This window comes from Mizuhopecten yessoensis, unplaced genomic scaffold (assembly GCF_002113885.1).
Source record: "Mizuhopecten yessoensis strain PY_sf001 unplaced genomic scaffold, ASM211388v2 scaffold11161, whole genome shotgun sequence".
Lineage (NCBI taxonomy): Eukaryota > Metazoa > Mollusca > Bivalvia > Pectinida > Pectinidae > Mizuhopecten > Mizuhopecten yessoensis.
Window position 1 is genome coordinate 889,033 of NW_018408910.1, and position 27,576 is coordinate 916,608.

The following is a 27,576-nucleotide window of genomic DNA, read 5'->3' on the forward strand; positions in this document are numbered from 1 at the left end:
CGTCAATAACTGTTTATACTAGTTATTACTCGTGAATAACTGTCAATACTCGTTTTAACTCTTCAATTCCCATTAATACTTAAATCCATACCCATTGATACTCGTAAATACCAGTTAAAATAGTTACACAATGTGATACGTTGCGTTGTCAATGTGTCAAAAAATACGGTAGATACGACAACACAGCGTACTGAACTGAGATGTGGATAAAGCAAAATAACGACATTGTTAAGACACACCGAAGCAGTGATAGAAAACCACACATTACATACTTGCCACAAAGCTGTTTATTGTCTAAAAATTGGAGGAACAGCAATAGACCAGCCTTTCTACAACGAGATTCAGGTATGAATAAGAAACCCGGTGAACATACAATTATATTCAACAATCGATACCCCTGGAGTTTTGGAAGTGACCCGGACCCAGACCTCATCTCCTTCCTGAAGGTACAGCGTCACAGTAGCAGAACCGTATCCCCAAACACTGTTGTCCCCACCACCGGAAGTGTTGTACCCAACTGTCGCGCCATTGAGCATGAGCTCTGTTTCCAGTCCATGTGCTGGTTCGTGGATTCGGATATTCCACGAGAAGACGTACACGCCCGGCGTGTTACAGATAAAAACCCCGGTTGTTGCATGATATCCGGTGCCGATGTTTGTCTTCATGTCAGAGAATGGGATGATGTGTCCGTAAGCCGGGTCATGTATTCTGACAGGCAGTATTGCATGGAAAGCTACCCAGTCTGTGACGGGTGCTGCAAGATGAAACACAGACATTTACTTGTTGCTTATTAAGTACATGCATGATGCGCTTGCAAACAGGACTTTGTCAGCAATGACTTATATTAATCTATATATAACTTTACACTACCTAAAAGTAAGGTGATAAATACATCATGAATAAGCATAAAATGTTTGAATAAAAAACAAGTTAGAGTGGATATTCCCATGTTACAATGGGTTTCCTAAAAACTGGCTACCCCTGCTCGCTGACGTCATAGGGCGGAACTTTTTCCTGGTTCAAGTTTGCTTTACTTTTTGTGCATTACCTCATATTCACAGCTATGGTCATTAAAGGACAAGCTTATTTTTTGGTGTGGAGGAAAACCAGAGAACCCGTAGAAAATCAATGACCTGCTGCCAGTACCTTGCGACCATCCCCCGTAGGCCTCAAACCCGCGACCAAGTGATGGAGGGCTAGTGATCTTAGACGATCAGACGCCTTTATCATTCGACCGCTGCAGCCCCTTACTGTTATGAGTGAACGTTAAGATTATCGTTTGACCAACCACGAGTAAACTTTGCATATAAGGAACTGTGCCACTACACTAAAGCGGCCACTGTTGCTAGTAAGGTTGCTGCAAACCTCACTGTTCAAGCAATCCATCAAAAGGGTTTTACACCTTGTATCATAAAAGATGAATTTAATACACACATAGAGGGTTGCAGCTTTAAATATCGGTAATTGATACAGTAGCCAAAAGAGAATTACACTGTATCAGAGTCTAAAATCCAAATTATCTAAATTACTGTTTAAACAGAAAAGAATGCGTGTTCAACTCAAAAATAGAGGAGAACGATTTTATCTACGTGCTTGAGATAAGAAAACTTATCGCGACAAACCATTAAAACAGTGTTAAGGTATATATATATGACCTTCCCTTAGGATAGTTTATTAAGAGGCACGTAAATATTTTAATGTATGATTTGGTATATTTCTATATTTCTATAGTCGACGCCTTCAAAAATGTAATTTCTTATACTCCCCCATAATCCCGGAGAAGGACGTCGTACCATATTCACTTTACTACTGCTTTTTGAAATAATATTCATTTGTCAATAGAGGAAAAGAATATAGTTATGCTTACCTACTCTTGGCCTCATTATAATTGATGTTCGTTTGGCAATGCTTGGAGCTTGAAATGTCTGGGAATGTGTTTTAAGTGTCTTCACATCTTTGAAATTGTTATTCTTTAAATCCTTTAGCCGATTTGTCAAACCTTTTACATCGTGTTTGCCGTGCATTTTCTCCACATCCGATGAACGATTGATCTGGGCTTGCAGTTCTTTAGAGCGCATATTCTCCACTTCCGGTATACCACTGGTTAGGATATCAAAATCTTTGTTGCACATGTTTTCTACTTCCGCAAGGCGATTGGTAAGCGTTTCTAATTCTTTGGCGTGCATAGTCTCCACTTCGAGAAGGCGATTGGTGAAAAATTGAAAATCGTTTTCGCGATTGTTCTCCACTTTTGCTAGCCGACTGGTGAGAATCTGCACATCTTTTGACAGAAAGTGTTGTTTCTGGGAAATATAATCGTCAATTGCATCTCGCACATCCTGCGACAATGGGATACTTAACACGTTGGTAGTGTGATAGAGTAGCCCTGCATATAGGCAAAGAAAAGTTAAACCAGACATTGTCGACAGATCAGACACTCGCCCAGACCTGCTAGTATTTGGAACTATCATTATCTTTTTAAACGCTTCCAGTTCCGACATGCACTAAAATATGGTCTAGTTACCTTTGTTTGCAAATCAACACTCGATCGATCTTACATTTTGTAATCCACGTTCCGCGTTTTAGAGAATGCGATCGACAAATCAAATTGTATTCACTCTTCTTCACTCTTTTGATGTTATTCGCCGATTCATGAAAAAATAATTGCAACAAGGCAAATGGCGGGACCAGATTAGAATGTTGAGAGCAGAACTCAAGCACGGTGTTTACTGTTATAGATAAAGAAGTCGGAAAGTGACGAGTTTACATTTCAAAATTACCAAATCACCAATTCTAACATGAAATTGCTGAAAAACCTCCACTTGATCTATCACTAAGCCATGACTATGATACGAGGAAAAGCGACAAAACATTTTAAAAAAAACATTTTATCGATAACGTATCAAAAGATAGGATCAGAAAAGACCGATGAAACGGGGCTAGACCATACAAATCAAAGGACGTGTATGTGTTTGTGGATTAACCGGTTTGTCTATTTTTCAATGTAATATTTTCGAGTATAAATCCGGGCGAAACTCCAAATGTGTATGCAAGGCTTTGTTGTGGCTTTTGTGAAGGGCCACCTAAAAGCAGCATCAGATTACCAGGTCATTCCTTAACGAATAACGTTGGTCCAACTGGTCCAACCGCTTGGATCGCTATAAACGAAATCGGTCCAGATACCACCGAATGGACCGGGGGTACCATACACCGATATCAATCTAGTCAAAGAGATAAGTCGAGATCAATACCACAATAGGACCAGGCTAGCAGTATCACACCACAGATGCCAGTTTATATTGACATAAGACCAATTTGACTTGATACAAGATACCAAAGCATACAGAAAGGACTACACAAGATAACTGCGACCAAATAAAAACACCAAACCATTTTTAGCATATGCCACCAAACCCTTTTTGATATGAACGAAGACGGAAAGATAAGCAATGAAGTTGGCGTAAACATTTTGGAGTTCAACAGGAGTCTTGACAGATCGTTGAGGTCATTGAGTCATATCTCTAATGCATTCACGCCTTCACATACTGCATAGATTGTATACACAAACACAATTCGTAAAATATATGTGTGAACGATCAATGGCTTTTCTTCAAAACTTACAATAATGTTTTAGGAGTATTACTGTTTGAGCTATGTTATCTAGAACATACTGGTTCTTAGACTTAATAACATTAAGATAAGACATATGTGCCTTATGCTTTCGTGCAGATACACGCATAATTCATTTTTAACAAATGATGTTGAATTTTTGCAGCGTCCAAATATATTATCTTTAAACAATTTCAAAATATTGCAAACCTCGTTTCTATAAATAGATCGATATACGTTGTAAATAACAAATTAGTAATCTTTGCATGAATACCGAAGTATGTGGCTGATATAGATGGAACCATATGGTGTCGGTTTACTTTGTTTTATAGCCTTAACTTTATAACAGCGTGTCTGATTGGATGTTATTAATCACATGACGTGGCGTCCTCATGCGCTCGAGTTTCCCTTATCCTATTTCCCTTATTCGAAGCCTCTCTACATGAGCAATAGTCCTAACAACCGTGTTCCGACTGACTGAAGCAAACGACAACAACGTTGCGTCATTCTTTTCATATTTGTTTAATTTGGCATAATAAAATAGTTCTTTTTTGAGTTTGTGGTAAGGAAAAACATTTACTTGTTTATTCCCTACAACAACGACAATAAATGTATATTATTACATAAAGTAAATGATACCAGTACAAGAGTATTGATAATTTGACAGAAGTTACTTAAGCGCTGTCGTAAAGAGATTTCTGGTTACAGATATTTCCATTAGCAAAATATAATGCATTCATCCTGCATTTTGAAACTGTGCATTAACCTTTCTGGATAACAACATTGATAAAATGTAGGATTGACGATGGATAAGTCAGCATTTCGTGTTATTAGATTTGGACCTCTATCAGGCGTTAAAAGTTATTGGATCACTTGCCCAATCACGTGGGTTTGCGTTAGGTACACCGGTTTCCTCCCATATTTACACTGCCTTGCGCGCTTCCATCCGAGTCAACAAGAGGGGTTATTTTACGTTGATAAAACATTCTTGTTAGAATTTTCGCAAAATTGATAAACTTTATATTAATTGTAATCCTGTAAAATGCCTGGATACTTGTGGTTTATACTGTGACAAATATTTCGTAATGGTACCAAACAGAAATTGATTCGATGGTACATGTACATCGTTTTGTGTTTAACATTATTATTCTTATTTCGGGATAGACATTTGTTTTCTTTTATTGAGATGCCTGACGATAACTTGCAGTTTCTCATTAAATATGATACCCGTTTGAGTGATCTGTCCTTACCCTTGACATTTTGATATGCAAAATCCTTTCAGAAATTTCGCATATATAATTGGATTCACTCAAAAATGTCTTTGGCGTCTGTATATTATGCGAGAGAACAAAGAAAGAAAGAATAACGACTAAAAAATAGAGCAACTAGGGAACTTTTAACAATACGTAGCCCATGCGATTGCTACTAGGCAGCCACTGATAAACATACAAGACAATTTTTTATTACGATATTTTGACAATTTTTGGGACCGAAACTCCGAATAAAGAACAATGGTGAGAACTTAACCATGTGCGTAACAGATGTACAAAGCTATCGATCGAAAATATTATGGAACTACAACAGTGTCGATGGATGAGCCGTATATACTCTTTGATGGAAATCAATGCCAATCTCTGCATAGAATCTCGGTCACCCATTTTCACTTCTGATAATGTTGCCAGTACTTGCTGAAATGTGTCCGCATCCGCGGTGATTGACAAATCTGAGAAGCGATCATATTACGTAAATGTGATGTGCATAAATATATATAGAAAACTAATTGCAAGACGGACAATCCGAGCGTCATAGTAACAAATCCCCCGTATTCTATGCTTTTTAAATCGGCAAATTTTAAGTCACATCGGCAAATATATGGCATTTTTCAGGCACCATCACGACTAGCCAAATGAGTACCATTTATACACTGTAGATTCAAAAACATTGTCATAAACAGCAGCACAGGCCTTCTTTCTTTGATACAATATACAAACTCAAATTACAATACGCACATTGAATATAAATTTATTAAGATTTAATTGGAAAAAACCCAGGTAGACACCGTGGGTGGATAAACAGTGATGTTACCATTCTGACAGGGGAAGTTTAGTATCAGAAAATTGAAATCGTCCCGTTTGAAGAGAAGCTTTATGAGATGAAAAACTCTATCTCAATCTTTTGATTTCCAAAGAAGAAGTGTTAATATAAGTTTCGAGCCACTGTTCGTGTCCCTATGGTGAGTCATGAAGAGGATATATAACTTTGAATTTCTGTAACTATGTACATTGTATATAGAAAAATATTACAGTTGTTACGTACTATTAGATAGAGCGGTAATTGAAACCTAGCTTGAGTTGGGTTTGACAGCAGTTCTAACCGTGCAAGGACGTGGAATTAAATGTAATATCCAATCCTCATCAATGAAACTTTTCCCTTTGACAGGAAGACAAAATGTACGAGAGCTGCAAATTGAAGAAAACCTAAATAGTTCACGTGAGCAAAATAAATCAAAACAAAAGAAAGAAAGGCTGAATTTATTCTGTATAGGTATAGGGTGCAGAATTTGTGCTCAGAACCTTGGCAAATATTCGGTTTTGATTTAAACCCTGCATTCCCAGGTAGAATTTCCCTATACCGATACAAATGCATAATAGACTATCAGTGTATCATTTTATTTTGGTAGGCTTTGATATGTGAACCAATTTCATTCTTTTTCTTTCTTTTTTTTTTCAGCTGACATCTTTTTTATAGTGTAGATTTCAGCCTTAGGAAAGGTTTCATTGCCGCGATTTGTATGCAGCAATTGAAAATAAACATGTAAATTGACTTTGTGTGTTACATTGCTCTTCATTATTACGCTTTAATACTCGCCAATACCTGTTAGTAATCTCTAGTAACCGTTCATACTCGTCAAAATACTCAAAATACTCGTAACTACTTGACAATACCCGTTTTTACTCATTCGTACCCATAGATATCCGTTTAAATACCCTTGAAAATAGTTACAGAATATGTAACTGACTTTATTCAGTGTTGTCAATAAGAATAATAGTAGGAGGTTAATGAATAAAAAGTAGGAGGCACCAATTTTTTGAGGGCCGAAGGCCCGAACGGCGGCCAAAGGCCGCTGAACGAGGGCCTTAGGCCGGAGTCAGGGGGAGAGCACGAGAGGGGGCCTGGAAGCCCCCTTCTCGTAAGGGGGGTACGGGGGCTCACCCCCGGAAAAAATTGAAATCCTAGATGACCGGAGATGGCTTTTAAGCACTTTTGAGAGAAACAAATGAGGATAATTGTTCATTATACAAACATCAATATCATGCAAATTATTTTCCATTCAACTTTAAAATTGGAAATTTTTCTACTACCCATGATGCTGAAAACGCATTCTCCTGGAGGTCAAAAATTCAGTTTTTTGACAGGATGCTGTTTGTTGTTGCATTGTCTCAAAGAATAACTATAATACAATATTTTGAATATTTATATAATTTGTTTTTTTCAGCCATTCCGAGTACTGAAACCACTGGACCAATCAATTGACATGTTCACACTGATTTTAAGCTATTCATTTGTTTAATTATTTAATAATCTGGGACTAAGAAATTAATAGTTATATTTATTAAATGTGTATTTTTAAAGTTTTTCAATTTATTTTCATTATAATTTAGACAAAAACAATATGTAATCAATTAAAAACAAATGCAAAAAAAAACATACTGTTTTTTTGAATGACAAAATTTGAAATAAAATGTTGAAATAAAATGTTACAATATTAAAATTAAATTTTGATATTTAATTAAGTCTTCATAAATGCTGATAAATGCTCCCGGCCAGTCAAGTGTATTTCGGACGTGTGCAAGTCTATCGATAGCACTCGCCTAACAATCTGATATCCATAATTACTAATTATTAGCTGTATAGTTCTAATGTAACATTAGAACTATACAGCTAATAATTAGTAATTATGGATATCAGAATGTTTATACTAATCCCTGTAATTGAATTCAACACTGTGCTCGTGTGTAAACATTGCCGTGACAAGTCAATGTTACGATATTACGATGGTACCTAGTCAGGCGGAGTCTACAAATATCACCACAAATTGCCGGAATATTTTGAGTCTGGAGCTTTTATTTATCGATTGAATATCATCCCTTCTTAAAGAAATGGAACAAAGTTTGAGTGTTTTGCCGTTTCATGCTATGTGTAATTGTTTTGTTAATATTGTCCTCTTTTCGGAGTGCATCGGAGGTTTTCCACTTCCGGGAATTCACTAGGGGTCCTCGGGTGTTTTCCTTGGGCATACTAATGTTTACCGATCACGTCCGTGATTTGAGAGTGATTTGATGTCGACATCAGAAGAAAAGTTCACAGTTGTAAGAAAACCAACAACAGCAACAAACATAGCATATTTTCTTTATTTTATTTTTATTCTTGGCACAAAAGTAGACGGCGACAAATAACAGAATACCAGGCGACAAATCGCCGGGTGCCGGCTCCTATTGACAACTCTGCTTTATATGGTGTTAATCTCTCTTTTTTTGCGGCTGTAAAAGTATAACACGATGGCTCATATGTTATTTTAATGATAAAAAGTACCAGGAAAATCACGAATCGAAATCGTGGTCATTTACACTGAGATATGGTTAACGCAAACGAAAGTCATTGTAAAGTCACGCCAAAACACTAATTAAAAAACAAAACATGCTATACTTGTCACAGCGCTGTTTATTGTCGAACAATTGGAGGAACAGTAAAAGTTCAGCCTTTCTACAACGAAATTCAAATATGTATAAGAAACCCGGTGAACATGCAATAATATTCAACAATCGATGCCCCTATACTTCTTGCAGCAGCCCGGACCCAGACCTCATCTCCTTCCTGTAGGTACAGAGTCACAGTAGCAGAACCATATCCCCGGGGATTGTTGTCCCCACCACCGGAAGTGTTGTACCCAACTGTCGCGCCATTGAGCACGATCTGTGTTTCAAGTCCATGTCCTGGTTCTGCAATTCGGATACTCCATAAGAAGACGTACGCACCCGGTGTGTTACAAGTAAATATCCCGGTTTTCGCATCATATCCGGTGCCGATGTTGGTCTTCATGTCAGAGAATGGGATGATGGTCGTAGGTCGGGTCATCAATTCTGACAGGCAGTATTGCATGGAAAGCTACCCAGTCTGTGACGGGTGCTGCAAGAGCAAGCAAAAGACGCTCTAGGTTAATTATTGAGTACATGTATGATGCGCTTGCAAACAAGACTTTGTCTGCGAATATTTTTATTAATTCAATCCTACATCATACTATTGACAAGTACATTGTAGGATGATAAATTCATTATCATAAAATTAACTTAAAATATTTGAATAGAAAAAACATGTGAGTGTGGATTTTCCCATTTTGGAAAATGTTGTCTCAAACCATGGCTTCAGTACTTGGCGACTACACTACGTAACCATTCGGTCGCTTTAGCCAGTTATTGAATCAATTTAATACAATCGTCTGACACAGTGTATCCTTATTTAATTAATTAATCAGCCTGATATATTCACTTTAAAGAAAAGCCATCCACGAGCAATACATTCCTTAATAAAAAAAAAATACTTGGCAAATACAAGAAAAAGACGAAAAATAAAATAAAAATTAAATAAAACGTTTTTATACAAGTAAAGTCGGCCAATACAGGTTGGGCACGAAACGAACGCATCCCGATATTCGGATTATTTTATGCAATCGTCCAAATGCGTTAAACGGTCTAACAGTACGCTAAGAAAAAGGAAATCGGACAACAAATAGAAAGCAGATGAATAATTGACAGAAGTCCTTTGTCAGAGATAAATGTACTACGTTAAAATTATAAATAGGATTTTAAGGTTCTTTTACAACGTCAGGTCTGTTCGTACTTCGTAGCCATGGATACATTGGATATCGTTTGATGCCGTTGTCTGAAGAATTTATAAACTATGTAAACTAATGAGAAGGGAAATGAAAAAGCGTTGGGGTTTCTTTCACACGAGATGCCAACCTGCTTGTACGAGATGGTTTTAAAACACTAAAATGAGATACCCCGAACACTGTACAAAAAACTATCAGATGTGTTGATTTTAATTGGTGTGAAAAACCACAGCTAAATATATAAATGAAAATATTCTTTTAAGTTACATGAATTCACGTATTTTCTATTGGCAATGTTTGATTCCTATCAAAAGTGCAAGAGTTTCAATTCACTCCTGAAATAAGACGTTCAGCAATGACAAAACGCTTGCCTTAAACCTGGCTAAACCACGTGTTATATGGAGAGACTATTTTAAGCAAGAAAGATAGTGACTCAAGAGACATGTTAATATTTCTATATGCATTCTGGTATATTTCTATATTTTCCGACGCCTTCAAAAAGGTAATTTCTCACATTACCCATAATCCCGGAGAAGGACGTCGTACCATATGTTCTCACTACTGCTTTTTGAAATAATATACATCTGTATAGAGGAAAAGAATATATTCCTGCTTACCTACTCTTGGCCTCATTTTGAATGATGTTCGTTGTGGCAATGCTTGGAGCTTGAAATGCATAGGAAAGTGTTGTTAGTATCTTAACATCTTTGGGATTGTTATTCGTTAAATCCTCTAAGCGATTAGTCAAACCTTTCACATCGTTTTTGCCGTAAATACTCTCCACTTCCGATGAACGATTGATCTGCGCATGCACTTCTTTAGAGCTAATAATCTTCCCTTCCGGTATATGACTGGTAAGGATCTCCACATCTTTGTTGCACACGTTCTCTACTACCGTTAAGCGATTGGTAATTATCTCTGATTCTTTGGCGCGCATATTCTCCACTTTAAGTAGGCGATTGGTGAACAATTGCAAATCGTTTCCGAGAATATTCTCTATTACCGTAATGCGGTTGGTAAGCATTTCCACATCTTTGGCGCGCATATTCTCCTCTTCCGCTAGGCGACTGGTGAGGATTTCCACATCTTTTGTCCGCATATTCTCCACTTCCGTTAAGCGATTGGTAAGAAATTCCACATCTTTTGCCCGCATACTCTCCATTTCCGCTAGGCGATTGCTTAGAATTAGAGCATCATTCGACCGGAACTGTTGTTTCTGGGAAACATACTCATCAATGGCATCTCGCACATCCTGCGATAATGGAATACTAAACACGTTGGTAGCCTGACTGACTAGCCCTGCATATAGAAAAAGAAAAGTTAAACAAGGCATTGTCGACAGTTTCGACACTTGTCCGACCCCTGCTGAAACGCGGGTTTGTATCAAGATGCGTTTTTCTCCCATATAAAGACCACCTTGCGCACTTCCATTAAGGGCGAACGAAAGGGATTTGTTCACGTTAAAAAAATATATCTGTTTCATAATTATTGCAAAATAAAACTTTATATTAAATTGAATCCTGGAAACTGCATTGATACATGTTGTTTATATATGAACGCATTTTTAGAAAATGACTTAGACAAATATTTCGTAATGATACCAAGGATAGAATCATATGAGTGTGTTTATTGTTTTTGTTTAGAACGGGTTTGCTATTTTAACAAGTTTCATTCATTTTCATTTTTCAGCTTTCGAAAATTTCAGCCTGAGAGTACGGTTTCAATGCCGAGATGTTTGCATTTATTGATTATAGGCATGTTTCATTTCTCTTCGTTATTACTCTTCAATACTCGTTAATACTCGTCAGTACCCAATGAAACTTGTCAATAAGCATTAATACTCTTTAATACTCTTTAATACTCGTTAATACTCAATACTCGTCAATACCAGTTAAAACTCGTTAATACTCGTCAATACTCGTCAATGCTCGTTAATACTTGTCAATACCAGTTAATACTTGTCAAAACAAGTTTATACTTGTCAATACCAGTAAATACTCATCAATACTCGTTTATACTCGTTAATACTCGTTAATACTCGTTAATACTCGTTAATATTTGTCAATACCAGTTAATACTTGTCAATACAAGTTAATACTTGTCAATACCAGTTAATACTTGTCAATACCAGTAAATACTCGTTAATACTCGTTAATACTCGTTAATACTCGTCAATATCCGTTAATACTCGTTAATAATGTTGATTCTTGTAAAATTCTTCAATGCCCGTCAATACTCGTTATGAACCGTTAGTACTCGTAAATACTCGACAATATCCGTAAAGACTTGCTAATTATCGTCAATACCTGTTCATACTCATACTGTCAATACTCGTTCGTAACCCGCCAGTTCTTATCTATACTCGTCAATATCCGTTAATATTTGTTAATTCTCGTTAATTCGTACGTGTCAATACCCGTCGATAGCCTTTAATACTCGATAAAACACATCAATACTCGTCAATACGTATCGATGCTCTTCAATTCCCGTTAATACTTATTCATACCAATTGATACTCGTAAAAATCAGTTAAAATAGTTACAGAATGTTATACTTACTTGCATAGTTTTTAACCTTGCGATGTTAGCAAGAATATTACGAATGTGTCAACAAAATCGATGCAAAGCACGACTCAAAGACGTGGTCGTTACAACTAAAATAGCATATTGAACTGAGCTGAGATTAAAGTAAACAAAACAGTCATCGTGAAATCAAGTTAAAACTGTAACAAAAAACACAACAATCTATACTTGTCACAACGCTGTTTATTGTCTAACAAGTGAAAGAAAAAGGAAAGCCCATCATATCTTCAGCTGGATTCAGGTATGTAGAAGAAACCCGGTGAACATGCTATTACTTACAATTGATACCCCTGCAACTTTTTCAGCAGACCGGACCCAAACCTCATCTCGTTCCTGAAGGTACAGAGTCACAGTAGCAGAACCGTATCCCCAAGCACTGTTGTCCCCACCACCGGAGGTGTTGTACCCAACTGTCGCGCCATTGAGTATGAGCTCTGTTTCCAGTCCATGTGCTGGTTCTGCGATTCGGATACTCCACGAGAACACGTATAATCCGGGTGTGTTACAAGTGAATACCCCGGTTTTTGCGTCATATCCGGTTCCAATGTTTGTTTTCATGTTAGAATATGGGACGATGTGTCCAGGGGCCGGGTCATGTATTGTGACAGGCAGTATTGCATGGAAAGCTACCCAGTCTATGACGGATGCTGCAAGAATGATTAAAACATATGTTTGTTGTTTATCAAGTACATTTATAATGCGTTGAAACAGGACCTTGTCTGCAAAGACTTTTTATTATCTATATCCTACTTTATACTTCCACAAGTAGGATGATAAATTCATTATCATGAATTAATATAACGTTCTTGAATAGAAAAACAAACGACAGCGGATTTGTCCATATTGGACAGGTCTAGATCGCTTTGCTTTTTGTATGTTACGTCCTTTTCACAGTTATGGTCATTTACAGACGAGCTATTTTCAATTGATGCTGATATAAAAAGATCAGAAGTTATAAAACGCTTGCTTTTAATACGGAGGACCTAACCACGTGTTATATATAGAGACCGTTTAATTTTTTTTTTAAATAGCTTATCAAGAGACATGTGAATGTTCCTATGTATTTTCTGGTATATTTCTATATTTTCCGACGCCTTCGAAAATGTAATTTCTCATATTCCCCATAAACCCAGGAGAAGGACGTCCAACCACATTTTCTCACTACTGCTTTTTGAAATAATACAATCTGTCAATAGAGGAAAAGAATATATCCATGCTCACCTACTCTTGGCCTCATTTTTAATGGTGTTCGTTTGGCAATGCTTTGAGCTTGAAATGCCGCGGGAAGTTTTGTAAGTGTCTTAACATCTTTGGAATTGTTATTCGTTAAATCCTTTAAGCGATTGGTCAAATCTTTCACATCGTTTTTGCCGTAAATACTCTCCACTTCCGATGAACGATTGATCTGGGCATGCACTTCTTTAGAGCTAATAATCTTCACTTCCGGTATACCACTGGTTAGGATCTCTACATCTTTGTTGCACATGTTCTCTACTTCCGTTAAGCGACTGGTGATTATCTCCAATTCTTTGGCGCGCATATTCCCCACTTCAAGTAGGCGATTGGTGAACAATTGCAAATCGTTGCCGCGAATATTCTCTACTTCCGTAATGCGGTTGGTAAGCATTTCCACATCTTTGGCGCGCATATTCTCCTCTTCCGCTAGGCGACTGGTGAGGATTTCCACATCTTTTGCCCGCATATTCTCCACTTCCGTTAGGCGATCGGTAAGAAATTCCACATCTTTTGCCCGCATACTCTCCATTTCCTCTAGGCGATTGCTTAGAATTAGAGCATCATTCGACCGGAACTGTTGTTTCTGGGAAACATACTCATCAATGGCATCTCGCACATCCTGCGATAATGGAATACTAAACACGTTGGTAGCCTGACTGACTAGCCCTGCATATAGAAAAAGAAAAGTTAAACAAGACATTGTCGACAGTTTCGACACTTGTCCGGCCCCTGCTGATATTTGGAACTGTCTCTGTCTTGTTAAAACGTTTTAAAGTTCCGACGTGCACTAAAATATTGTCTGGTTATTATTTGTAAGCCTGTCTACCTTTGCTCAAAAATTAATTCACTTTGCACGTTTTAGAGAATGTGATAGATAAATCAAAATATTTTCACTATTTTTCACTTTTTATTGTATTCGCCGATTCATGTCAAAAGTAAACAAAATAAAATGCGACAAGGCATTTGGCGGCACCGGATCCGAATTTTGAGAGCAAAACTCAGGCGTGATATTAGCTGCTACAGATGAAGAATTTGTAAAACCTAACTTTGCAATGTTTTCATGATTAAATTAATATTTTTGAATTGAATAAGCTTCAAAAACTTCGACTTAATATTTTACTATCCCAAGACAATAAAAGGGGCCAGATCTGAAGAAAGAAATATAAAAGATATTAGTCGAGATAAAAAAAAAATCCATACCACAAACGGACCAGGCGAAACCTTGAAAGTATAATAACTTAAGCATAAAAACCTGAGAAAGATCGACATAAGACAGATTTGAGTAGACAAGAGATACCAATGCACACAAAAGGTATTAGACAAGACAACTGTGACCAAACATAGAGACCAATCCATCATTTAGCATATGCCACCAACCCCAATTCGATCAATGTAAGTAGACTGTACGATAAGCAATGACGATATCAGTGATCGTACTTAAATAAGTGTGTCATCAGCAGTTTTGAGTTCAACCGAAATCTTGACCGGTCGTGGAGGTCATTGAGTGATACTATCAATAGATTTTATCGACAATACAATCAATACAACTTATGTGTAAAACTATTCTTTTTATTATCAAAAACTTACAATAATGTTAAGGAGTATTACATTTCGAACCATTGCATCTAAAACACATTTGTCCTAAGATTTGGTATCTCTTACATTGATAGAAATAGCGAAAAAAAGGCGTTTCAAACATTGACAAGAAATGTCGTCATTTTAAAGGGGCCCATGGATGCATGCGTGACATATTTTAAAACATCGCATTCTTTTCGGCACGTAGGAAAATCTAATTTATTCTTTTTTGCTTAATATCTTTACCACGTTTCACAAACTGATTGTGGTATTAACAGAAAACTACAATAGTATATGTTATGTAAGAGCAATAAAAAAATGAGTATTATCCTGCTTAAATGAACAAAACAGTGAGCTTAGCGGGACAATATCTTTAAAATCAAAATGTATAATGAGGCCGTGAACTTAAATGATCAAAAACAGTATGACCCCTTTAAGATCCAAAATGACGATTGCAGCTGTATCTAGCGAACATTTGGAAATATCAATAAATTCATGTTGTGACCAATACGATTGATTGACGAAACATGGATGAAGCAATGAAAAATGAATGACTTACACAATAATATATTGAGTCTAAAATTCCAAATAATAGCCAACACATAGAATAGACACCCATCTTTGTTTGTAATATGCGACGGTAAATAACATTTCCTGAATCTTGAATCTTAAATCTTGAAAACAGGTATTAACTTTGCTTACAAGAAGTCTTAGGGGCCATCCATTTCATGTCCAGAATTAAAACAATTGGTTGTATTATTGAAGATCTATGTGCATTCCAAATGGCGTTTTATATGGGAGGATGATATGTATGTGATCGATATTTTTTGATAACGTTTACTTTCTAGTTATTGATCATCCATATACTACTTTATACCAACTACCGGTGGGTCGTCAGTGAACGAAGTTTCCGAGTTGGAAACGTATTTATCACAAAAAAGAACAAATGCTCTCCCCAGGTGACGTCGAAAAATGGAAATAGTACTCCAAAAAGTTGATAAGCGTTAGAAAATATTTTTTCATACAGATATCTTTATAAAGTTAAGAGGTAATATTGTGAGTATCACAACACCATTTTAAAGGTAAATGTGCAAATGGAGAAGCCAATGACGAAACTTTTGTTTTAAAAATATCTTTCTACATAGTCATACTGTTAAGGTTCATGGTATTCCTCCGCGGAAATCCTCTATTTGTTTACGTATGTCACGGACCGAGGATCTCTATGATCATTGAGCCTAGAGGTCGTTTGGAAGATATGGTATTTAGTTCCCTTTTTATGCATGGAGGAATAAATAAGGTAGTGGTACATAGATGATCAACAGTTTATCACACAATGCTTTCAGGGTTTGTCGTGAAAAGTGCGGATGCCTCTCGATTGTATCCAAGTGCTCACGATGAGAATATTGTTCTCACGACTAACCCTTAAAACACAGTGTGACAATCTATTGATATCCATGATACAGAATTATACCAATGTGTCGACATAAAAGGACATATTAACAACTCAAAGTCGATGTCGATAAGATAAAAAAAAAAAAAAAGAAAGACGTCCTGATCCAACATCAAAGCTCGAACATTATATACTCGTCAAAACGATGTTTATTGACAAACAAGAGAAGAGAATCATAAACAATCCAGCCTATCAACAGTGGGATTCAGTTGTGTAGAAGAAACCCGGTGAACATGATGTCTGTTGCAATCGATACCTACGGAGGAATACTTCCAGGATCCTGTACCCAGACAAGATCTCCTTGCCGTAGGTACAAAGTCACAGTAGCAGAATCATAACCCCAGATATCGGCTTCCCCACCACCGACAGTGTTGTACCCCATTGTAGCTCAATTCAGCATGAGCTCTGTTTCCAGTCCATGTTTTGATTCTGTGATTCGGATACTCCATGCAATGACGTATAATCCGGGCGTGTTGCAAGTAAATACCCCGGTTATTGCGTCATATCCGAAACCGATAATAGTCTTCATGTTAGGGAATACGATGATTTCGCCACGGGGCGGATTTTGTATTCTAGCAGCAATATTGCCATGGAAGGCTACCGAATCTGTGCCGGGTACTGCAAAAGTCATAACAAAACATGTTACCCATTTCGTACGAAAAACAATGTACTTGCCAGCAAAGACTTTCTATCATTGTATACTTTATACCACGCACCAGTAGCTTAATAACTTCATGTTCAATATTATGAATAACGAGCATGAGAATATTTGAATATTTTATTTGGTTTGTTTTGGTAGATTTTTTCAAAATTGAATGGCTGTTCGTGCTTGGTGACGTCATAAGGCGGAACTGTTTTTCCGGGTTGAATGTCAAATTACTACGAGGCAAGTATGAGGGGCCAAAGCCATTTTGGTCTTAACTGCTGTTGAAACAAAAGGAGAGGAAATATTGATTTTAAATGTTTGAGAAGTACCGGTTAATGTCATATTGATGAGTAAAGTGTGTATAGTATGACACATGCCGCTACTCAAAATAGTTTACTGTGGCCATCAAGGTCATCTGGGACTAAAGAATTCACCAGAAAAAAAGCTACCATTTTATCTGGAAAGATGGACGGAACACCTGCACCTTTAAAATTTGGTAACAGATACAGTATGCAAAAAGTGAATTAAGTTACACCAATCAGCTAACACAGAGATGCCAATCTTCTTCTAGGAAAGAGCTTTAATCAAACTATGAGTCGCCTGGACAAATCATTACAGGAGATACAACAAATAATATCAATGCATTCCTTTGTGAAGTGGGAAATACGATAAGTATACGCCTAAACGGGGCCACGGTGGACACGTGGTTAAGGCGTCTGGTATTCTGGTACCACTAGCCCTCCACCACTTGGTCGTTGGTTCGAGACCTACGCGAGGCAGTCGCCAGGTACTGGCCGTCGGTCAGTGTTTTTTCTCTGGGAACTCCGGCTTTACTCCAACACCAAAATCTGACACGTCCTTAAATGACCATAGCTGTTACATGTAATAGGACGTAAAACACAAACAAACAAACCGAAACTATACGCCTAAAAAAAGATATTATTTCGAATTACAATTCAATCACTTACCATTAGTAGACCACATTGGACCCCGGTCATTAAGAATACTCATATATATGCGTTTGCTTGGTACGTGTTACTGACCCAAAATCATGTAATAATTTACTATAATACTCCATAGGCAGGCGGAGCTTTGGGGAATGAATCGTTTTGCTCCCGTAATACGCTCTAAGATACTACATAACTTCATATCATCTACATTTGTCAATTAAAGAAAAATATTTCCCATACTTACCTGTCGTTGTGGTCATTATAGCTGATGGACTTTTGGTAATGTTGTTAACCCTTTCACCCCTAGGTAACTTTAATAGACTCTACCATACATTGATCTGGAGGAGTCCATTATGGTCTACAGTGGTGAAAGGGTTAACATGAGTTTTATGGTCATATTCCACGGAACGTTTTGTCAGTATCTGCGCATCTTCGGAACGGGTTTTCTTCAAATCCATTACGCCATTGGTCAAGTCCTTCATATCATTGGTTAGCATACTCTTCACTTCCGGCAATGGATTGGGCAGGATCTGCACACGCATCGTTGATACATTATCTTCTTCCGATATCCTACAATGAAATGAAAACGTTGATTAGACCGGAGGGGTACCTAACTTGACACAATTAAACCTTTACAATAATCAACAACTTTGGCAACAAAGAAGTCCTCTTTAAGTGCTTCATCCTTACCTTCCTTAAAACCAAAACTATACAAAAGGGACGAGACAACGAAACAAGACCTTGCCATCAGAATTTGACAAATCAAATAAAAGGAGACACAAAAGGCCGGATCAGAAACGACCAATAAAATGGCAGCAGACGTATGTGAAAAAACCAACAGTGGTCATATAACTTTAATATGAGACAAAGGGATCACACTAGACAAAGATGATAGAGGAAATAAAAACTGACCAGGCTAGAAAATATCAAGCAATGGAGACTAGATTTATATAAGCCAAAGGTCAATTTGAGCAAAGATCCAAAACAAAAAACGAATAATTCGACAACCAGAAAAGAACATTGCGACTTTTTAAAGAGACCAGGGTCCGTATTCATGAAATTGCTCTCATGCTCTAGTATAGGTTTTGTGCTCAAACCTGATTGCTAGTTCCGGTCATGACTTAATAAAAAGAACTTATTTTGTCAATGATTCGGAAAGAATTTAAAGAGACTTAAAACCAATAAAAAAGTTTTCAATATTTCCGTTTGCCTTTTTGATCGTTTGACATTATTTTAGTGAATTACAAAAAAGTTTATTTAAGCACAAAATCCTTGCTTGAGCAATGAGAACGGTTTCATGTAAACGGGCCAGACCATCCTATCGTTTAAGCCACCAGATCCTATCCTATATTAAAGAAATCAAAAAGATAAGCGGTGACGCTGTCAGTGACACGTACTTAAATAAGTATGCTATCGACGGAGCCTACTTTATGGCCTAGGTATGTCATGAACAGTTCGGACTTAAATACCATCATTGACCTGGGTCTTGGACGCCAGTGAGTAATATCTATGTATTTTCGTTTAGGTCTTCATATGCAACATAGATATAAGACAGAACTGTTGATACCAATTAAAGTAGGTCTCACTTCATCCTTACACACCGTCTAGTTATTGTATATATTAACTGTTCCATGGTTAATTATTACAGGAAATCCGAGATGGCTTTTGCAATTATATTTCGTTGGTAGAGACCAATCATTAACCGCCGAAGTATGCGGACACTGGCATACAAGCTGCATTATATTTTTTCTAAGTGTTTGAGCAAAACTGATAAAAAATAAAATAGCATAAAAGTATACTTCAGCGTAGCTAGACTCTGCTCAGAGTGGATTCATTAAGGAGCGGGTCCAGGGCAGGGCATTGGCAGAGGGACCAGAGGCTGCAATAAGCAGTTACTTTGTTTTGTTGTGTTTTTTGCTGTTTGAAAATTTAGTGAATATACCTGCGTATATATACCAGCGTATAGCAACCGAATTATTTCATCAAGATTTTGAAGCAATTCGCAAAACGCTGTTTATAAAGCAGTTCAGTTTTAGTAAAATATGTGTTTGTATCATGGCTATTCTGGTTGCGGTTTCGAGAAATCTGCATTTTAGAATCTGCCGCCTGCTCATTCATTATACAAACAAGGTTTTGACTAAAATTGAACTGCATTATAAAGGGTTTGGCGATAAATTGTGGAAAATGTATAAAGATTATGAAGAAAACAAGTAAAAGGGACATTGAGATATGATGGCGGTAAGTGAGGTTGGAAATGAAACGAGGGCATTATATCGAGGTTTTATTGTAAATATATTGGTATGATCAGAACTTGACATGTCAGCATCGTTCGCTCTCTTGAAATTTTCCGTCGGGATATGTGAACGCCTAAGAGCAATAGCAGCTTTGATTGTAAGATTTATATGAAAGGCTGGGCATAGAATATACATTACTAAATAAAATCCGCAACTAATTTCGTGTTTTGTGTTGGCTTTGGTAAAAATAAAATTAGGAAGATTTGTTACGTGCCAGGTTTTAATGATGGGGGAAACCATAGTATCCAGGGAAAAACCACTGACCTGCGGACAGTACCTGGCGACTGCCCAACGTACAGTTAGGACTGACCGCAGGTCGGTGGTTTTTCTACAGGTACTGCGGCTTTCCTCCAACATTAAAACCTGACACGTCCTAAAAGGACTCGCACAACTAAATCAGCCAATCAGCAAGTGTTTCATACGTTTGTATCTAAAATAGGTTCCGGCTAATTACTGGGCCACTGAAGATGTTTAATAAGGAACTGATGACAGAAATTAGAAAAATGAAATGTTCTGGTATTAAACTTTTGAAAAATGTATACTTTTGATATATTTCCATGTCTGTGTGCGGATTTGCACATGGGCAAAATGTCTGGGGGCGTGTCTGTTTTGGGTCACCGGTTTTGCTCGTAAACTTCCGGTTGTCAACTTCTTGGCGCTGGGGACTCGAATATGCCACTCAACTTACCATTAAGTCATTTTATAGCCTTTGCAAGGTATGTATTTATGAATCTAGACAGTTGTCACTGGTTTTGAACTTCAAATATTAAAGTGATTAGCTAAAATATTTGGTTATAACATATAGTAAATGATTTAGTTGTGTGAGTCCTTAAATGACCATAGCTATTAACAGGACTTAAAATATGGGGATAGTATTGGTCAGATCTCTCCATTATGCATGCATGATATAATTTGTCAATGTACATTGCATTATATAACATGATATCATTTTTGTCATTATATGGTATAACTTCATCATTATATGATGCGATTTTGTCACAAAAAAAGGAGGGAAACAATTTATCATGTATGGTTCTTTACTTGTCTGGGCCTCGAACTTTCGATATATTTCAGAGTCGCCGGTTTCAGTATCGGCTAGACGATTGGGTGCAGGAGACCCTAAGTTCGAGGCCCGGAATTTTCCATGCATTTCTCTTTCTTCGTAATTTGTGTTTCAACGTTACGCATCGATTTTATAAACAAAATTTATCATTTATACTATTTAGTTCCGTTAATCAACACATCCTTCTACGCATTTGCGAACCGTATAAATTATTTATTACACATTTAACATATGTCTATTACATGAATTGGGCTTCAGTATAGTATCATTAGCAGGTGGCATTGCCTGTTATACAGACGTTTACACCTCAGATATGATGGCACCCTCGGGATGACGCTTTATGCACTGTCACCCTCAAATGAGTACATTGCAATACCCATATAATAAATAACACTCACGATTACTTTTAAATGTTTTGAATTAAAATTGATATTACATTTTGAACAAAGCTTTCCCGTCATAAATTTGTATTCCAGACGCACGTACATTTGCATTGATTTATGGAGATAATATCGCTTTCATATTTTTATAACACATAATTTGCGGCGTTTTAATAACACCGACTGTACGTGTATGTGTTATAATATATGCGTACACGTATTACGGTTCAGCCAGCCATAGCGGTATAATCTCCGCGCGCCTCGTCCGATCTGTCGATGTCATCGGCTGGAATTTCCGGTCCAACATTCCATCGCTACACGGGGTGCGTTAACTGTAAGTTGGGCGAGCGTTCCGGATAATATTTAGATTTGACATATATGAATATTAAGCTTTTCTTAACATTTAATCGTCAATATTCATATTCCCTTTTCATTTTTTATGTATCATACGTCGGTCTGTATATGCTTCTCACTGTGAAGATAGTATCTATCAATACGCAACTGAACATTTCAGCGGAGCTCGAAAATGGCAGAATGCTTAATACATAAAATTGAAATATTATGTAAATTCGTACCGCTAATAAGTACACTATAAAGCATAGTCAGGCCTGGTCACATTGGTCTGACGTTGTCTCACTGGTTTGGTCCCAAATGTTGGTCTAGTCCGGTCCACAGGTGCTTGCATGGGCGAAACAGTAGTTTTAGTGGTATAGCAAGTCGTGTTTACTTTTTGGTGTAATATTGTCACCACATGTCATATAATAACCAATCACAAAATAACATATCTTTTTAAGAATCCCTGTCCGTTTAGATATAACTGTAGCCCATTTGGGCTCGTACACTTCTGGTGTCTTTGTAGCTTAATCGGTTTCAGCGCTTGCATAACAATCTGAAGTCCATGGTCCGAATCCTGGTCTGGCTCCACAGAATATTTAACACTCACAACATGTCTGTTGATTATATTTGGTTTATTTCAGCTACATAAGGTTTTCTTAAACGCATATATACATGTACTTTTCTTTTTCAAAAATGATTTATCAAACCTTTATTCATGCCGGAAAAATAACTTTCGAATGCACAGTCTCATTTTTTTGGCAGTGGTACAGGGATCCTTAAGGGCAGGAGCCTGTGGCCTGGTCTGGTCTCATTTGTGTGGTCTCAAGTTTTGATTTGGTGGTATCGTCAGATGTCACTTGTCTGGACTCAAATGTTTGTGGTCTGGACTGGTTTGGTCTGGTATACTCTCGTTGTTCTGGTCCAAGTTTTGGTCATGTCTGAAATTTTGGTCTGTGGTGATTCTGTCTGGCTGGTCCTGTTTTTGGGTCAAAAATCAAAATGACTTTTTATTTTGTATCTTGATTACATTGGATTTGGTATCAATCAGTAAATGTCAATACATCGATATCTAATTCAATTAAATGGACTGATCTGTAAATTTCAAACAAGACGAGATCATACATTATAGAATACCTTTGATAAAGACCAGATGACGTCAGGTACAGTGCACTAAGTTAACGTAGATAAACAAAAAATCTTGGATGCGCCGATCCGTACAATACCAGGAGTGCCGCCGTGCAAGATGATCGTTTTAAAATCTAATGATGTTGTTTATTTTGAAATAGAAAACCTGCCCCTATAATTCCTATTTACACGCAACTAGTTATTTACGAAGCTCAAATACTAGTTTGCATCCCCGTAAACAAGAAAACGATACTGAACGCACCCTGACTGTTACGATTACCTCCCTTCCCTCGCCAAACAGTACATGTCAGTACACCATGTAAATGTAATTATTAGATACATTTAAGACACTTATATTGCTCTCTAAGGCCATCAGAACACCTGACAGAGCTTCTAGATATCCCTTTTTTCGGGTGTTCGGGAGGGAGGAAACTACACATGTATTTACAGTCCATCTACGCAACTAAATTAAAAAGTATAACAGGTATGAGCTCTTCAACCAAACCCTTTCGAATCGGTCCATATATTGGTGACGTTTTGGGGTATTTTTTATTGTTTACTTATTTTCAAAATGCTTTATGTCTTTTTAATCCTTTTTCTTACGTCATTGTAGTTCCGATGTTGACATTTGGTATTTACCATGATGTCATGGAAGTTTGGATGAATTCAGGTTAAGTATTTTCTAAAATAAAACTGTTTTAGTTTCGGAAAGTAAGGAAATCATCAATATAGTAGAATGTTTGTGATCATTGTCGTTTAAACTTCACCTTACATTATAGGGAGATGTCTCTGTTATAGAGGGGCCACATTATAGGGAGATGTCTCTGTTATAGAGGGACCACATTAAAGGGAGATGTCTCTGTTTAGGGAGGGGTCACATTATAGGGAGATGACTCTGTTAGAGAGGGGACACATTATAGGGGGATGTCTCTAATTAGGGAGGAGCCACATTATAGGGAGATTCTCTGTTTAGAGAGGGGCCACATCATAATGAGGGGTTTCTGTTTAGGAAGGGGTCTGAATAGTTAAGGAGGCTTTGTAAAATAGGGGCAACATTAAAGGGAGATGGCTCTATTTAGAGAGGGGTCTGTATAGTAAAGGAGACTTTGTAAAGGCGGGGCCACATCCTAATGAGGGGTCTCTGTTTAGGGATGGGTCTGTATAATGAAGGAGACTTTGTAAAGGAGGGGCCACACTATAGGGAGATGGCTCTATTTAGGGAGGGGCCACATTATAGTGAGGGGTTTCTGTTTAGGGGGGGGGCACATTATAGGGAGATGGCTCTACTTACATAGGAAGGGGTCTGTATAGTAAAGGGGACTTTGTAAAGGAGGGGCCACGTTATAGGGAGATGGCTCTATTTAGGAAGGGGTCACATCCTAATGAGGGGTCTCTGTTTAGGGAGGGGTCTGAATAGTTAAGGAGACTTTGTAAAGGAGGGGCCACAGTATAGGGAGATGGCTCTATTTAGGAAGGGGTCACATCCTAATGAGGGGTCTCTGTTTAGGGAGGGGTCTGTATAATGGAGAAGACTTTGTAAAGGAGGGGGCCACACTATAGGGAGATGTCTCTGTTTAGGGAGGGGCCACATTATAGGGGGATTCTCTGATTAGGGAGGGGCCACATTATAGGGAGGTTCTCTGTTTAGGGAAGGGCCACATTATAGGGAGATGTCTCTGTTTAGGGAGGGGTCTGTATAGTAAAGGGGACTTTGTAAAGGAGGGGCCACATCATAATTAGGGGTCTTTTTATGGAGAGGCCACATTATAATGAGGGGTCTCTGTTTAGGGAGAGGTATGTATAGTAAAGGGGACTTTGTAAATGTAAAGGAGGGGTTTCAGTATAGGGAGGGGTCTCATCAAAGGAAGATGTCCATGAAAAGGGCAGGCTGCAGTATACCTAGTGAGGGACCACAGTACAGGGAGAGGCCTCATTACATTGAAGGGGCCTCGGTATACGAAAGGGATTAATTACCGGAGGGGGAGGGGGTGGCTCAGTATAGGGAAGAGCTTTTGTAAAAGGAGGGACCACAATAAAGGGAGGGACCCTTTATATGGAAGGTCTCAGCTAAAGAGAGGAGTACTGTACAGAAAAGGGCTCTGTATCGGGAGGGGGATCAGTATAGGGGGATTATGGGATAATCAATGTAAATGCGCCTACACCACACACTCTCCCTGTTAAATATCAAATTGAATACCATTTAAAGGTGACAATGATCACACACGGGACCCATTCAAATACCTAATCCGCTCGAAGTGTTGATATTTTTTCTGATACGGCTTAGGGACATGGTGCTGGGATAACGTTATGACATTTGTCAATGTGTTTGGGGTAATTCGGGATTTGACATTTGGGACCCCACGTTTGATGTTCCGACTAGTTCCCTAACACTGAACCTTCGATGACAGATGCCCTCTGTCCTTGGATTATAATTCTGCTCCTTTTTATTACTACAAAATAACCTTGAAATATGAACAGGCAGTAAAAAGATAGGATTCACGCTTTTAAAACTTTTCATTTGGGTTGGATAAATAATATGATTGGTAATTTATGACTGAAGTTGATACTTTCGATCGCTCTTCCGAGTGATGAAGACAAGATTGTAGTTCCGACAGAGTTGTACATGTAAATCCAGATGACCGAAGATTCTCTAGCCTTTTGTCATTCGGAAAATTGGCGGAAACAGCCGAAGATTGCCGAAGTCCTCTGCTATTTCCAACGACCGATAACTGATAGCATCATATCGTATTATGTGATGTAAATGAATTGGGAAAATATATATTATTGATTGTACAATTGATTAGAGAGTCCAATAATGAAGCAGCGTCTATATCAAATCGGTGGAACAAATCATGTGTGCGGTGACATCTTTTTGTACGTGACAGCCGTGTAGAAATTGGTGGCCGTTTGTTAGTGGGTAGTTGTGTTTCAACCCTTTTGTCAGTGGATATCGTGTTTCAAAATGGTGTCTCTCTTGTCACTTTTCGACACCGTAGCATCACCGGTGAGTCCTAGAAGGACGACACAGCTGTATGATGCAGTGAAAGTCGCTTTTAGCCTGTTGTATCTATTACCAAACCTTACTGGTGCAATCCCCTACGTGTGCCTTACGTTCACTTATCAATGAATGTAGGTTTAAGCAGTGGCAGTTTCGTTTGATAAATATGGACGTCCTTTTTGTCAGTGGCAGTTTTGTTTGATAAAGATGGACGTCATTTTTGTCAGTGGCAGTTTCGTTTGATAATAATTGATGCCATCTTTATCAAACAAAACTGCCACTGACAAAAAGGACGTCCATCTTTATCAAGCAAAACTGCCACTGACAAAAAGGACGTCCATCTTTATCAAACGAAACTGCCACTGCTTAAACCTACATTCATTGATAAGTGAACGTAAGGCACACGTCGTTTGTCAGTGGCAGTTTCGTTTGATAAAGATGGACATCCCTTTTGTCAGTGGCAGTTTTGTTTAATAAAGATGGACATCCCTTTTGTCAGTGGCAGTTTTGTTTGATAAAGATGGACGTCCTTTTTGTCAGTGGCAGTTTTGTTTGATAAAGATGGACGTCCTTTTTGTCAGTGGGAGTTTCGTTTGATAAAGACGGACATCAATTTTGTCAGTGGCAGTTTCGTTTGATAAAGATGGACGTCCTTTTTGTCAGGGCAGTTTTGTTTGAAAAAGATGGACGTCCTTTTTGTCAGTGGCAGTTTCGTTTGATAAAGATGGACATCAATTTTGTCTTGGTAGTTTCGTTTGATAAAGACGGACATCAATTTTGTCCTTGGTAGTTTGGTTTGAGAAAAATGGACATCAATTTTGTCATGGGTAGTTTGGTTTAAGAAAGATGGACATCAATTTTGTCATTGATAATTTAGTTTAAGAAAGATGGACATCAATTTTGTCATTGATAATTTGGTTTAAGAAAGATGGACATCAATTTTGTCCTTGGCAGTTTGGTTTGAGAACGATGGACATCCATTTTGTCATTGGAAGTTTGGTTTGAGAAAGATGGACATCCATTTTGTCATTGGTAGTTTGGTTAGAGTAAGATGGACATCAATTTTGTCATTGGTAGTTAATTTAGAGTAAGATGGACATCCATTTTGTCATTGGTAGTTTGGTTAGAGTAAGATGGACATCCATTTTGACATGCGTAGTTTGGTTAGAGTAAGATGGACATCCATTTTGTCATTGGTAGTTTGGTTAGAGTAAGGTGGACATCAATTTTGTCATTGGTAGTTTGGTTAGAGTAAGATGGACATCAATTTTGTCATTGGAAGTTTGGTTAGAGTAAGATGGACTTCCATTTTGTCATTGGTAGTTTGGTTAGAGTAAGATGGACATCCATTTTGACATGCGTAGTTTGGTTAGAGTAAGATGGACATCCATTTTGTCATTGGTAGTTTGGTAAGAGTAAGATGGACATTCATTTTGTCATTG

The 27,576-nt window shown here is 37.7% G+C and overlaps 2 protein-coding genes across 2 annotated transcripts; both read right to left on the reverse strand.

Moving 5' to 3' along the window:
- Nucleotides 1–277: 277 nt before the first annotated feature.
- Nucleotides 278–2,453, reverse strand: LOC110467142. The gene is made up of 2 exons (XM_021524087.1): nucleotides 1,868–2,453; nucleotides 278–754 (listed from the first exon to the last, which is right to left on the reverse strand). The coding sequence occupies exons 1-2, from the start codon at nucleotides 2,418–2,420 to the stop codon at nucleotides 342–344; spliced, it is 966 nt and encodes a 321-aa protein (XP_021379762.1). The 5' UTR covers nucleotides 2,421–2,453; the 3' UTR covers nucleotides 278–341.
- Nucleotides 2,454–12,254: 9,801 nt separating this feature from the next.
- Nucleotides 12,255–14,038, reverse strand: LOC110467147. The gene is made up of 2 exons (XM_021524093.1): nucleotides 13,303–14,038; nucleotides 12,255–12,728 (listed from the first exon to the last, which is right to left on the reverse strand). Exons 1-2 carry the CDS (start codon nucleotides 14,015–14,017, stop codon nucleotides 12,319–12,321), a joined length of 1,125 nt encoding a protein of 374 aa, XP_021379768.1. The 5' UTR covers nucleotides 14,018–14,038; the 3' UTR covers nucleotides 12,255–12,318.
- Between the last annotated feature and the right edge of the window lie 13,538 nt (nucleotides 14,039–27,576).